The 15,318-nt window shown below is 37.1% G+C and overlaps 2 protein-coding genes across 2 annotated transcripts; both read right to left on the reverse strand.

Moving 5' to 3' along the window:
* Positions 1 to 6,515: 6,515 nt before the first annotated feature.
* LOC103328745 (citrate synthase, glyoxysomal) lies at positions 6,516 to 10,987 on the reverse strand. Its single transcript, NM_001326505.1, is given in 15 exon segments — positions 6,516 to 6,651; positions 7,361 to 7,415; positions 7,418 to 7,422; positions 7,424 to 7,484; positions 7,578 to 7,675; positions 7,871 to 7,991; positions 8,084 to 8,157; positions 8,609 to 8,684; positions 8,754 to 8,873; positions 9,080 to 9,189; positions 9,488 to 9,550; positions 9,677 to 9,781; positions 9,903 to 9,988; positions 10,314 to 10,494; positions 10,732 to 10,987. Coding segments are annotated over 15 exon segments (1,542 nt in total). The 5' UTR covers position 10,987; the 3' UTR covers positions 6,516 to 6,519.
* A 1,139-nt stretch (positions 10,988 to 12,126) lies between these two features.
* COQ3 (coenzyme Q 3) lies at positions 12,127 to 14,908 on the reverse strand. The gene is made up of 9 exons (XM_008231158.3): positions 14,631 to 14,908; positions 14,400 to 14,489; positions 14,105 to 14,183; positions 13,795 to 13,872; positions 13,619 to 13,667; positions 13,467 to 13,516; positions 13,177 to 13,326; positions 12,402 to 12,482; positions 12,127 to 12,306 (listed from the first exon to the last, which is right to left on the reverse strand). Exons 1-9 carry the CDS (start codon positions 14,867 to 14,869, stop codon positions 12,190 to 12,192), a joined length of 933 nt encoding a protein of 310 aa, XP_008229380.1. The 5' UTR covers positions 14,870 to 14,908; the 3' UTR covers positions 12,127 to 12,189.
* Between the last annotated feature and the right edge of the window lie 410 nt (positions 14,909 to 15,318).

Here is a 15,318-nt window from a genome sequence, read left to right on the forward strand (position 1 = left end):
CATGAATCATGATCTAAAGTGTAAGAATAAATAGTGTGAACTGCTTAACCTATAAACCCTTTATCAAAGAAAAGAATTACTTCATAGCTCACATCTCTATTGATATGAAGAGAATGTTTGGTCTTTCTCTATTTTTAACTTGTCAATTATATTTTAACATAATGTATAAATATGCTAAGGGAGATTTAAACTTGGGTGCAAAAGGACAGGCACATTGTCGTGACCAACTGGCATAACTCATAACGTTTTTTTTAATGGTTAAAATATTATTTCGGTCACAGGATTTTACACGAAAATTCAATTTGGTCACTTAGATTTTTTTTTTTTATAGCCAAATTGGTCATTGTGTTTCCCAAAATTTACATTTTATAGACAATATGCTATCTTTTATTAAGTGTTGTTTTAATTTTTAATTTTTTAGGATCACGTTCAAGTCTTCTTCCTCTAACTCAAAGAATTAGGTTATATTGTGTTATTAGGGCTTAAAAAATTTGGGGAAATCTTGTGTTGAAATCGAAATTATGAGGTATAAGGTCATGGGGAGCATTTTTGCTCACCACCTTAACCAACCCAATGTGTTTTCACCACCCTTTTCAATACTTGATACACTCAAAGTAAACACATGATTAAATAAAGTGGTGATTTCTCCACTCCTTTTTCTCTCATTTTATCCACTTACACACATGAAATCATTATTAAATAATTGTGATTGATATTATATTTCTCCAAGAAGAGGATATATATATACAAGTACAAGTTGACTTTTCCTACAGGGAAGGGTAATTAGCTAATTACAAGGAATCCTAACTAGGTAGCAATTCTAATTAGGTAACGTGAATTACACCAAGAAATCAGGGATAACGGGATCCCTGAATTATGGCTCATACCAACACCCTCCTCAAGTTGGTGCATAGATATCTCTTATGCCCAACTTGTTAAGTGAGTCATGAAAAACCTTTGTCGACACTGCATGTGTTAAGACAATCACCAGCTGTTCTACACACCATGTGTTGTATCTTCCCCTGTTTCGTTATGGAAAAGATCATGGGAATATAAATGTTTCAAGTATCGAATGGTATATGGATAAAGATGAATTTTATTGCATGGTTTACATCGTTTTTCTAAAACAGTATGGTTAGTATGTTCATATATAATTTATGTTATTAACTTTATTTTTGTCCACTCACAATTTCTTGTTTTGTGCCCTCTAGGCTATAGCTCGACGAGATTCACGGGTCCACGTCGAGTATTCTGTACAATACACGTCATTACTTGTAGGATATTCATTTATTTCTTTTTGAACTCCTAATACTTCTGTAAACTAAGGTTTTGTAGAAAGCTCTGATATTGCTTATGTAGGGTTGAACTTGAGGCTGGAGGCCTATGTTGTAAATTGTGTGCTTTAGCATTGTGTGTGTTGCCGTTTGGGATTATCTATCGCTTGTTTGCAGGTACTTGTAATTTGAGAATGTCCATTTTTCAGGGGAGATTCTGCCGAAATTTCGATTGAAGTCTCGACCCAATTTTTATTTAAATCGGGGGCGAAAATGTTATGTTAGTAAGTGGGCTCGGCATTGGGCAAATGCCAGACAGAAACAGGTTCGTCACAGATTCCAATGGTGGAATCTGGGGCTGGTCCTGTCATGTAATTTACCTATTTCCTTGATATCATCACCAGTAACAACCATATCATCCACATAGATTATCAATAAAGTAACTTTACCACCTTACGTTTGATAAATAGGGTATGATTTGAGTTACCTTAGTGATATCCATATTTCTTCGTTGCGTCAGTAAACCTCCCAAACCATGCTCACAGAGACTATTTCAATCCATAAAGAGCCTTTCGAAGTCTACACACATTCCCACTGTTATTAGACATCTCATAACCAGGTGGCATGTCCATGTACACTTTTTCTTCTATATCGCCTTACTTTTTGGTGAGAACTTGTCTGGTGGTATTTCCCTGTTTGCTCGTGCATGTAATTTTTTCACAAATTTAACAATATTTTGAGAAGTACTGGGATCCAAAGGACTTATGTTCGAGAGAGAAGGGGGTCGCTGCTGTCTAATTCATGGTCGTTGATGTCTTCCATCACACTATTTTTTACTATTTCCACCTCAAACCAATTATGTGCTTCATTTATTGTATCTCCCCCCTAAAGGACATGATTGGGCATGTTTAACTTAAAATACGAACATGAGCACACATTAATCTAATTGTTTGGTAACTTGCCCAACAGATAATAAATTATGGGACAAGGCATGAACAAGTAAAATTTTATGTAAAGAGATGGTAGGAGTAAGAGTGATGGAACCAGCCCCAGTGACTGAGCTAGATTTTCCATTGGCAGTAACCACACTTGTTTTTGTAGGAGTAGTCATAAAATGAAAAAAAGATTTATCATAGGTCATATGATCAATAACACCTGAATCGATAATCTAACCTATATCTCGATGGTGAGAAAGCACCAAAGCTTTGCCATGATTACCTTCTTAATCATCAGTTTATGGAAGAGATAACTGAGAGAGAACAGTAAGAGAATCATCAACGGAATTAGATATCGTGAGCGAGGTTGAGATACCTAAGGTAGCGTTGGCAGAAGGTTGGTTGGCGACGGCGACAACAGATATACCTCTCCCTCCATTTTTCTTCTTCGCCTATGCCGCCTTATATTGCTTCTAGCATTCAAGGAACAACTTCGGAAACCCATTCTTGTGAAAACACGTGGCCTCTATATCACAGGTTCCATTATAGTAGGTGTAATGCATGATTTCTTTTTCCTCAAGGGTTGGACGAGGAAAAGAAAAACTAGCAACATGGGCTTTGGAAGCCATTACAACAGAGGATTTAGTTTTTCCATCCTTCTTAAGCATCGTCTCTCGGCGTTGGGCTTATTTACGGACAAAAACAAACGACTCCTTCAGTTTGGGCAATGGACTCAATCTAAAAAAATCTCCTCTAATTTTATCAAACTCATCATCTAGACCTGCAAGAAAATCATAAATACAATCTTTATGGATCTCAGCCTGTCAAATCTTCACATCATCAGGGCACTTCATGTTGATTGGATGACGACAGTCAAGTTCCAACCAAACATTTTTGCACTCAGCAAAGTAGGACGCGATATGGAGACCTCCTTGAATAATACGGGTTGTTTTACACTGTAATTCATAAATCTGAGACTTACTATACGTGTCATAATACATCTGGGATGCAGTCTCCCAAACATCTTTAGTTGGTAGATCTAAGAACAACTATACCAAATCAGGTTCCATAGTTTTTATCAACAATTCTTTAATAATGGAGTCTTCAATACACCAAGAATCAAAGCCCGAAGCATTTTCTTCCACTTGAGCCATCTTCCCTATCAGATAACCTCTTTTTCCATGGTCTGACACATGAAGCAATATCCTCTTCGACCAAGTGCTATAGTTCTTTCCATTCAACCGTATGGTGAATGAGGCAGTGAAATTATCATTGCGAACTGTAACAATTGGTTCTGCCTGTCAAGGTTTTTGTTGGTTTCAAGCATTGGAAGCACCTTTGGATTTTACTGCGGTGAGGTTGTCTAGGGTATCTTCGAAAGCCATGGAGGAGAGAGAACAAGTTTGGATGAGTTGGTGTTGTAGGAGTTTTTTGCCGCACTAGGTTTATGACGACAAGGGCTTGGCCGCTATTTTGCGTTTTTTTTATTTATTATGTATTTGGTTAGAGGTGCGATAGGTAGGGTTTGTATTTTTGTTTGGGAGAGGATGATACCAACTCAAACGATAGGTAGGGTTTGTATTTTTGTTTAAAAAGAATACCACAAGATTTTGCCATCAACAGAAATCAAGGAAGCAATCTCATATTGCACTGTATTTACTCTAGATATCAAGGAAGCAATCTCAAATTCTGCCCTCTTTGCTCTGATACCAACTGACAAACTAAGGATTGAATAATTGTGATCAATGATCAAAAATTATATTTCTCCAATGGAGAAGGCCCTATATATATATATATATATATATATATACAAGTACAAGTTGACTTTTCCTACAAGGAAGAGTAATTAGCTAATTACAAAAAATCCTAACTAGATAGCTATTCTAATTAGGAAACATAAATTACACCAAGAAATCAGGGATCACGGAATCCCTAAATTATGGCTTATGCCAACAGACACATGTCTATAGTTATAATCATAGTTAACTCCTTACTTTTAAATGTTTTAAAGTATTTAAAAAAATAAAAAAAGTAAAATAATAAAAATAAAATAACATTAAAAACAAAACAAAAACAAAATTGTCTCCTTTTATATTCCCCTTAGCAGAAACAAAATCAAAAACAAAAACAAAAATAAAACCCCTAAGGTGCAGAAATGGTGAAGGTGTGTGCGAATACAAGAGGTAGAAATCGAACTTATAACTAAATAATTTGTTGATTCAAATAGAGTCACTAAACATGTCATGAGCTTATATGATTTTATTAGCAATAAGGTGTAAATTTCTAATATGTAATGTTTTATGTCATTTGCCCCTTAAACGCAAAAGAACTTTCATTTTAAACAATTTACAATACTCAAGAATCTGGAATACCTTATATAGAAGATCATAAAAAGAGAAAACTATAGCCTACAGGGTTTTGGTGAAAGGCCTTGGGTTCGTATCTTGAGTGGTTGATTGGACATAGGTAGCATGAACGCGGTGGGAGAGGAAATGTTGGCTATATAGAATAGGGCTTTAGGCCATCTCCAAGTGACCAAAATCACCAAAACCCATCTTCAAGAGTGGGCTACACAAAAGGCTACCAAAAAAGAAAAAAAAAAAGAAGAAGAATAAAAAAGGGCTATCCATCAAGCCAATTCCTAAAAATCAGGCCATATTTGGCCATTTGGCCAGCCTAGGCTATATAATTTTATGGGCCTAGTAGCTTTTCTTTTTTATTGGATGAAATGAGCCATTTCTGGCCATTGATTATGTTGGCGTTGCACATCAACGGTCTAGTGCAACCCCGATGGCTAGCTAACATTAGCTAGCCGTTAATGAATTTGTTTTTAAAAAAAATTCTAAAAATTCCTAAATTTTTTGTATAAATACTTACCTCATTCTTACATAATTTCTCACAACATCTTCATTCCTTTTACTGTTTACATAAAGATGGAGGGCTAATCACATATCGATACATGGCTCTCAAAAATCCTATCTAAAAAATTGTTAGGATTACATCATGATAAGATATGCCACGTGGAGAAAAAATCTAATCAGAAATCTATAGGGCTAATCACGTGCTGACACGTGGATGTCAAAAATCCTATATCAAAATATTTTTCTATTTTAAATAGTGTATAGTAGTTAAATTAAATTAAATAATTAATAAATATAATATATTAAAAACTATTAAAATACTAGCCCTTTATTGCTGGAGACGGTTGAAATGTAGCCTGATAGTATTATTTATAAAATCATTTGTTAGAGGGCTAAATGTAGCACGTGGCTAAATATAGCCCTCCCCATTTGGAGATGGCCTTAAGGGTGGGGGTGGGTCAGAAAGGGAGAGCGAGAAGGAGAAAGAGGTTTTTAAATAATTAAATGTTATTTTATTATTTTATTGTTTTAAATATATTTAAAAATAAAAAGTTAACTATGGTAATACTTAGGGAGATATATCAAGTATTGAGAATGGTGGTGAGTGTACACATTGAGTTAAAATGGTGAGCAAAAATGCTCTATAAGGTCATGTATTGGATGTTATATTGAAGCCTCAATCGATTGATTTGAACCCAAGATTTCTTGTAATTTGCTAACCCATAATAGCACAATACATCCTAACTCGTTGAGTTAGAGGAACAAGAATGAATGTGCTTCCTAAAAAATTAAAAAAATAAAAACTACACTTAACAAATAACGAAATGTCCTAATGACCAATTTGACTAAATATTTTTCTCAGTGACCAAATTGAATTTTTGTGTAAAATTTAGTGACCAAAAAAGTATTTAACCTTACTCAAAGAAAAGTAATAATTTGAAATTGGGGTGTGACTAGACACTTCATCACAAACGAACCCCAAACTCTTCACCACGAAAGATCAATCTCACCACTAGATGAATACTGATATTTGGATGAATTAATATTTAGAAACTCCAATTTGAATTAGAGACTTCCTTGCGCATACATAACATAACACGAAATGGTGAAATGCTTGGTCACAAGACATAAGACAGAAGCTTTCAAAAAAAAAAAAAAAAGACATACGACGGAACTACATATATTCACTGGAGGTACTAGTAAGCTAAGAAGAAGAGAAATAAAATCAATCCAGATGACAGTGACAGGAAATTTCGGAATACATAGAATAGACACCAAAGTCTTCTTATTAACACCAAATAATACCTAACCTAAAAAGCCTCCAGTTCCTCTGCCTTTGCTGAAGGAATAATTTATGCAGAAAGACAAAAAGATACTTCTTTCTCCCTATAGTTTCTTATGAAATTTATTTTCGTTTCCTGTGATATTCCACACGGTTCTGAATGAGGACTAAACTCCAGATCCAGCCAGCCGACGCCTAGAGGCATTTGAAACAGAAACCTGAGAAAGCTTGTCTGAATCACTTGTTACTATCCGTTCTCTCGGTGGTATATAGTGCCGCAGCCAGTTTCCAGTGTACACCTGAATAGTCACAAAGATTAGCAAAACTAAGAAACAGGATGATCCGAAATGTAGCAGCAACTTATTTTTTGCAGAACAAAAAAGATTAAAATATTCATTTTTCCCTGAACACATTATTCATACTGCTGGTAAACCCTTAGTGGAGAGACCATCATAAACCCTACTTATGCTACCCAGAAAGAACAAATATGTAGCTTGGTCTCTTTAAAAAAAATGCAGCTTCTATTTATATTTGGTTGAGAAAGCACGCTGCACAGAAACACAAACAAACGAGCAGAGATAGAGAGAGCAAGTACTATAAATCTAGTACGCAGTAGGATAATAGAATATCTAAAAAAATTGCAAAAAGCAAGCTAAATACTACCAAAGATTAATTCTAAAGTTTCAAGCACCATTTTGGCATATTGCTGTTCCAAGCTTATCAGATGTCCCCCGACATAATGTTCGAGTATTTTGTTTTTCATAAGATCCACCCCAAGAGATCACACTTCATATATAAACTCAAACAATATCAATCCAAGCCGTTGTATGACAAGCAGTGTCTGTTACATTGTTACATGGACATGACACGCATATTATAACAGAGTAGGATTTAGAAATTCAAGAGGTTCTTAGCTATTAATATTGAAAAGTGTTAGGAGATAATACTGAATCATAGAAACACCAAAAGCTCAGCACAAACAAACTATTTCAAGAAAACGGAACTGACCTGTTGGGGTCTCATTATCTTAGTATCAGGATCATCAAGGGATTCCCGCCAGTGTGCCAACCACCCAGCCATTCTAGGGATTGCGAACAAAACCGGGAAGAACTCCGTCGGAAATCCCATTGCCCTGATTAATATGAAGTTAATACATATTTAATAGTTACAAGCTCGGAGAAGAAAACTTCACAATCTCACGTCTAAAGAAAAGTAATGAAAGTACCTATAAATTAACCCAGAGTAGAAATCAACATTTGGATAAAGCTTTCTCTTAACAAAATACTCATCAGACAGTGCAGCCTTTTCCAAAGCAACAGCTACCTGAAAATGACATAAGATAAATGCACTCAAACTCAATAATTGAATCAAATTCAAGTTGTGTTTATTTATTAAAGTCCACAATGATACTTGCAAACGAAATAAGATAAGTGTAGACAGACATAAAAGTTATATCTACTTCACATCAATAGTTTGTTTGGGAGTGGGGAGCATTTAACATGGAGATCAGAAATACACCTCAATCAGAGGATCCCTTCCAACAATGGAAAACACTTCATCTGCCAATTTCCTTATGACCTTTGCTCTGGGATCATAGTTTTTGTACACACGATGCCCAAAACCTGACATCTTTCGCTTCCTGAAGTAAGAACCGGAAACAAATGATAAATAATTGTTTCAATATGAAGCCTCTTCGGCAGTTAGTGAACTACTAGATATAAGACAAAATACCTGTTCTTCACACCCTCTATGAACTCTGGAATGTTCTCAACAGTTCCAATCTCATTTAGCATCTTAAGCACAGCCTGCAATAATCCAGGCAGAAAAAATAAGAAACTGTAGTGGCAAAATATAACACAAGGAAAATAATGAATAGTAAAACTGAAGTATGCATTTCAACTTAGAAGTGATCTTCCAACGCTGTGCTTAAGGAACTTAAATTCTAATACTAGCTTACAAGCATTAAAAAAATACAAATTTATAAATAAACCCAATCCTAGACATGTATTTATAAAAAAACCCAAACACTATTTAAACATAGAAACACACTCAAAATCAAGCCCAAAGTCAACAATTGTATATTTTTTGGGTGTGTTTATAAATGGGTTTTGAGTGTGTGTAATGATGGGTTTTGGGTGTGTTTATAAAGTGTTTTGGGTGTTGGGTTTTTTTATAATTTCAGCTCCCATTTTGGGTGTTTTAGTGAAACTCCCAAAAACTGCTTATACAAATGAAAACATAATCTTTTGCAAATACCTCATTTGCTCCACCATGAAGAGGGCCATAGAGGGCTCCAGTAGCTCCAGCAAGAGCAGTGTAAACATCCACACCACTGCAAATACAAACCAGACGTGTTTTAAAATGCCATTAAATCATTTCACTCGAATTATATGATGCCTACCTTGATGCCAGATGCCGGGCAGCAGCTGTTGAGCAATTCATCTCATGCTCTGCATGCAGTATGAAGAGAACATCTACCACTCGAGCCAGTCTAGGATTGGGTTTGTAAGATCTATTGCCTCTGCCAGTTTGCAAAAAGAAATTCTTAATTGGATTAGAGGAGGACCCAAATTTCAAATTTCCATAATGACTGATAATTAAAACGAAAAAGGCATAATGTGCTTATACTTTATACAGCAACAGCATCAGAAGAAAGGGAAAAAGATTTCTAAAGATGATTTACAATGTTATGCAGTAAAATGCATACAAGGAAATAAAGTAACATACAAGGAATCTAGCATGTATAAGAAGTTCTCTGCATAAGAAAGGTTGTTAGCAGGGAGAACGGCAGGTCTTCCAGCCAATCTCAAATAAGCTGCTGCTGCAATGGTTGGGGCCTGAAAATATAGGTACAATCTAATATCAACTTAAATGAAAGATTCCAAGTGAGTAATTGAGACATAAAGCAAGACAATAGCTATAGGCTGTGGGGTAGAAGGTAGGGGCTGTAGCCGCCTGATGGAGGCTGGGGACACAGGAGCTATCTGTTTGGAGTGTTTCGATTGAAAGAGGAAGGAGAGAATTGAAATCCAAGGTTATATAAGTTTCACAACCTAAAGAATGGTTGCATAGATAACATTCACACCACATTTTCTAAGGCAGAAAGTCCAAATAAAGACCAAAAACAAAACAAACCTTCCCAAGGATGCGTGCTATTTGCTTGTCTCTCACTTGTTTCGACTTGTAAACGTCTTGCCCCTATGTTAACATAAAATATATGATCAGATATCACAGAATGCCTCAAACAATGGACGCCTCTGATAACTAAGACTCAGTCACAAAATGCATGTTGTGCACAGAGCGAATGAAAATAAACTAGCTTACTCGGAGAGCAGGATTAGCATCAGGATGAAACACGGAAAGCGCACTCATTGCACTAACAAGTACACCCATTGGATGTGCATCATGAGGTATTGCCTGTATAATATCCTACAACACAAAAGACACTGGCGTGTCAGAAATGAAAAGGCTGAAATTAACAATAAAAAAGTTTACCATACTTATTGCATCATCGTCGTGCAGAATGCTGAGAAGAGAAAGAAAAGTGTACCAAAATTCCCTGTGGTACAGCTGAATGCTGAGAAACGGCAAATTCCCAATCTGCTAATTGACTTTCAGAAGGCAAATTCCCATACACTGGACCAAAAAAGGGGTAGTGACAAAGCAAAGTAGTTCAGAAAGAGAAACTGAAAGAGAAGATATGGTGAAGAGAAATTACAGCAATACATGGAGCTACTACATCTAATAATCAATAATTCACCATTATGTTTCGAGGAACCAGCTTATTTCTGCAATAATTGTATCCACAAACATTTTCGGTTACATAAATCCTTTACATGCATATTCAATTAGCGGCATATCTTCCTGTTAAATATGAAAACTTATAGCCTTTCTTAAAATACATATAATTACGATAAAAGACCATTCCCAATATTATGAAGTGCTTAGGGAGAGTACTTACTCAAGAGATAGGCCACTTCCAAAAAGGTACTACGCTCAGCCAGTTCCTCAATTGGGTAGCCTCTATATCTAAGAATCCCCTCATCGCCATCGATATAACAAATCGAGGATCGAACAGGGGCAGTGTTAAGATATCCAGGATCATATAGCTTTAGCCCCTTGTCATTCTTCCCAGTTGTGATCTGTATATTCACAAGAACCAAATTTTCTTCCACCAAGTTAATCGAATTTCGCACAAAACACAAAAATCATCACAAAAGTTTTCACTTTCCTTCCATGTATTGCAATTTCAAAACAAGCAGGCAGACAATGTTCTAGCAAATAGCAAAATTTCAAAACTACAATACCCAGATGGGGAAAAAGGAAAATGAACCAAACCCAGATTAGAAAATTCAATAATAACTAAGAAAGATGAATACCTTCTTGAGATCAGCGGCTTTGATGGTTCCTTCTTCAGAGACCTGGACCTGGTACCTCTTACCGGTCCTCTCGTCGACGATGGTCAAAGGGCCCCTGAGGTTCCCGGGTGGTGGGACCACCCCCTGAGCCGAGAGGCAGAGTGGCTCGAGAGTGGGTTCGAGCTCAGAGGGCTCGATGGTTGCAGCGGCTAAGTGGGCGGAAAGCACGGCCAAGCGGCCACGAGCTGTTACTGGCAATTCTGTTACCCTGGACATTTCTGTATCTTGTATCTCTAATTCTCTGTATTTGATTTCAGCTCTTGATCGATGAATTGTTAGAGAGAAGGAGATGATGCGAAATAATATAGAAAAGAGTTAAAAGGAGCTGGTGGAAGTAGTAAGACAGCTAAAGAAGAAAAATGTTTCTTCTTCCTGCTTTTATATACACTTGTTTTGTGAATAAACAGTTAATTGGTCTTAAAACTGAAATGATTGGTAAAAGCAGGGCGACGTCTGCGGCGAGCAATTAGTGTAATTCGCAATCAAGTTCAATCTGATATGGACGGTGAAGATTTGATGTCGAGGTTTGAACGGTTGATTTTGAGACGTGAACGAGTCTCGTTCTAAGCTTGGATTGCTGTGGCGCGAATTATGAGAAGAGGGCCCCACTCAATGTGCCTCTGAGATGGACGGTGATGATTTGATCTCAAGGTTGACGGTTGATTTTGAGACGTGAACGAGTCTCGTTCTGAGCTTCGATGCTGTGGCGCGAACTGTCAGAAGTGGGCCCCGCACACACAGTGACGCGGCGATCTGTTTATCTCGGGAAGCTCAGCGATGGGATAGTGGAAGCTGGATAATGTATTATGACGTAGCACTATGTTTACGCTTTTGCTTTCCAAATAAATTTTGATCATATTATTATTAGGCAGTGTTTGGTTGATTCAAAAAGTTTAGAAAAATAAAAATTATCTCTCTCCTTGGGATCATGATTTGTTACTAGTTTGATTCTTTAATGGGGGCCAGGTCCTTCAGAGTTCCACTCCATGCGAGGAGAAACAAATGGCCAACTCAAGAATAGTCCTCAAAGTTCGATATGTTCAAGGTTCGACTCTCGCTCTCTCCATATTCAGACTTTAGACTTCTTTTCTTCAAGCCGAAACCAGAAATGATATGCAAACGCAAAGTTTCGTTTTCCTTGCTCAATATAATAGGAATTGTGACAGTTAGTTATCCACGTACGAATTGAATTTCTATTGTCATCAACCGCCAAAATTTGCCCACACACGCGTGAGGTACTGACCGTAGCAAAAATCGACATGATAATGCTTGTGCTGAATGGAATTTCCTTTCGTACTTAGGTTGAGGCAGATCAACTTAGAAATTAGAAAACAATGGAGAGGGGAGAGTAAAAAATTACTATAAGCAAAATTTTCATTCAGCAAACAAGAGGGAGAACATGGAAAATTTTAAATGTTTTTATAGATTAGCTGTTTTTATTTTGGTAGCATAAGCGATGAAATTTACATTAACATCATCAGATAGAGACCATCTTCCTGTCAAAGGGTTGTACACAAACCCAGCCATCTCTTGCACCTGCACAAAATCAACCAAACAGAAAACAAGCTTTACCTACAAATACAGGGGTAAAACTAGCTACGCATGCAGCAAAAATTCGGTGTTTGGCTTACTGAAATAGAAGCGCGCTCCAGGATTAGAGCTAGCTCTTCAGGAGTAAGAAAACTGGACCATTGATGTGTACCTTTCGGAAGCTGTAAAACAAAGTTAAAATGTTATCAACAGCTGAAGATTCTATAAATGAATATAGACTTAAGCATAATACTCGAGTATACAGAAAAGAACGAGTTTTTCATTCATAGAGAATCTTTAGGGCACACTGGATAGAATAACAGTTGATTCCTGAATCCTTCTCAATCGTAATGTTTCAATGGCTTTCGGACATAATTTTCCAGACAGTGCACAAACATTACAACCTGACATTGTTTCATGGATAACATTTTTTGAAGTTGGCTATTTAATATAATTGGAAAGTTGACACAAAATAGGAATCATGCTCACATATAAAAGAATATCAGGTTTGTTCAGAATTTTCCCATGAATCTAGAATGGGGCATTCTTGAAATCCCTTAATTATATATTGCTCTCCTACAGACACCATATTCACATGGATCAATATCATGTTCGCCAGAATAACCTAATTATCAAGATCACCAACTACTAGCACAGAACCTTGCGTATGTTATGGGCAAAAGTTTTCTTTTTAAAGTCATTTGGGTGTGTATTTACAACAAAAAAAGAATATCCTAATAACACCTTCATGTAAGAACACATAATCACAAATATTAGAGATAGCAAAGGTCTGCTATTTAAGAAAGGAATTCAACATAAAACACGACCAAGTTCAACAAGAAGGCATTTATAATGGCAGGCATTAACAAATTATACCCAGTGGAGGAGGTACTCTGCTGCAACAATGGCAGTGGCATATGCTCTCATGGAACGATTGATAGTTGAAATAACAGTAGCTCCACCAGGAACAGTCAAGGCTGCCAGAGACTTGCAGAATTCAGCAGGGTCTGCTACGTGCTCAATTACCTTAAGTAAAATCATCAATTTACCAACAAGTTGGATATAAACCAGGACTAAAGATACCATGGAGAAAATCAAAATGTATGCACGAGTGCATGCACATATGTGGAGAGAGAGAGAGAGAGAGAGAGAGAGAGAGAGCATACCTCTAAAGCAAACACAGCATCAAAATTCTTCTGTTCCTCAACTAGCTTTTCTGGGCATAAATGGAAAAACACGAGCCTGAAGTTTAATAAATCAACAAGTACTTGAATTTTGAAAAAGAAAAAAATACAAAAGGAACAAGTTTAGCATGTACCAGCTGTTGTGCAACGATATTCAATTGTCGAAGTCAATGGATCCAAATCCTGTGTGAATGATTAATGTTTAGAAGCATATTAACAGGCTTAAGGAAACAAAGTACACGCACATGCACAAAAACTTGTACACATAAAAACTGAAGTTAATTGCCATTGAAAAAGAGAGTGGACATACAGCATGAAGGCGTGCTATCTTGATATTTTTCTCGACAGCATCAACTCCTGTCACAGTAGCTCCCAGTCGAGCTAAAGGCTGGAGAAGGTTAAAGATTAGCATGACCTCTTAACCAAAAACATTTTTCAGGTAAAACAATCAATTAAGCTAAACATAGTATAGACCCAAGTGTCAGAGGATGTTCAGCCAAACCAACACCAGGTTGTGGCTACTTAATGAATTAAAATTGAGCCCAGTTAGACAAATGCCTAACTTTTTTACTCTGAAAATAGAAGGGTGCTATAGAGGAGGGGGAAAAATGATAGCATACCTCAGAAACAATTCCACCACCACAGCCAACATCGACAAATTTGAGCCCTTCGAAGGGCCTTGGGGATAACGGATCCCTCCTGAAAATCAGAAACACGAAATACAATGAAGATGGAAGCATCTTTGTCATTCCAAATCTTGATATACGTTTGTAAAGTATGATCATTTTGAAGCGTTTCACTTCAGCAAACAATACCAGGACACAAAGCAATCTACTGTCAAGATAGCTTGGCAGCTACCAATTTGTGATATTACTAAATGCAAAACTACAGAAGAAAAAAAAAAACTTAATTTACCCGAAATGTCGGCAAAGCGTGGAGCGAATGAAAGCAAGTCTTGTAGGATTCAGCTGATGCAATGGTTTGAATGGCCCTTCAGAATCCCACCTATAATCATCAATATCTTTAATTTCGTAAGTAAATCTCTTTCTCCTTATCATAAAATTCATAATCATAATTCAAATCACAGGTAAATCACATTTAAGTGCACAAATTGAAACTCTTTTATTAAAAAGGGCAAGCTCTCACCAGGTTTCAGCAATGGCGGCGAACTTAGCGAGCTCGTACTGATTCAACGACGACGGAGAAGGAGAATGAGGGTTTTGATGCGGCGGAGTGGTAAGGGGCTCGGAGAGAGGAGCATCTGAGAAGAGCCTAATGGTACTACGCAGGTTCGAGAACCGAGGTCTAAGATTGCGGTAGAGAATTGTAGAGGTGGTGGTGGACGGTCCTCGAAGTTGCTTCAGGAGCTTCAAAGCCATGGCCATGGTGAATTTTCTGTGAGAGAGAGAGAGAGAGAGAGAGAGAGAGAGAGAGAGAGAGTTTGGGTTTACGGTTGGGATGGGTTTGGGCTTATAATGCAATGTTGAGACAAGGCCCAAAATATGCCTTTCAGATTTAGGACGAACCCAAAACGTGCCTTTGAGAATATCAGCACTGGGGGCGTATTTCAACATAGAGGGGTGGACTAATATTTGATTCATCTACGTTGGGCTTCTACAACTAAGCCTATTCTCTAAAATCAGCATTAGGCTAAAGAAACGTGGTTCCGCCGTCCTTGCTACCGATGGAAGAAAGATCAAGTCTGAAAGTGTGCCCAAATAGCTTTTGATGGTGCATGCAACTTAGGCTAACTGGCTTATACCAGGGAAATCTACGGCTACAATCTAGGAGACAAGAGAGGGGGAACTATCTATACTGTAGCTATAGGATCAAT

Source organism: Prunus mume, linkage group LG4, assembly GCF_029339155.1.
Source record: "Prunus mume cultivar Tortuosa linkage group LG4, ASM2933915v1, whole genome shotgun sequence".
NCBI lineage: Eukaryota > Viridiplantae > Streptophyta > Magnoliopsida > Rosales > Rosaceae > Prunus > Prunus mume.

Bases quoted from the DNA above. Each gene is read 5' to 3' on its own strand.
- COQ3 (XM_008231158.3), bottom strand. From the start codon at position 14,869: ATGGCCATGGCTTTGAAGCTCCTGAAGCAACTTCGAGGACCGTCCACC. The intron at 13,668-13,794 runs GTATGTCCACTC...TCATTCACACAG, and splicing joins AGATAGCACGCCTTCATGCT to GATTTGGATCCATTGACTTC. The intron at 13,517-13,618 runs GTACATGCTAAA...ATTTATGCCCAG, and splicing joins ATATCGTTGCACAACAGCTG to AAAAGCTAGTTGAGGAACAG.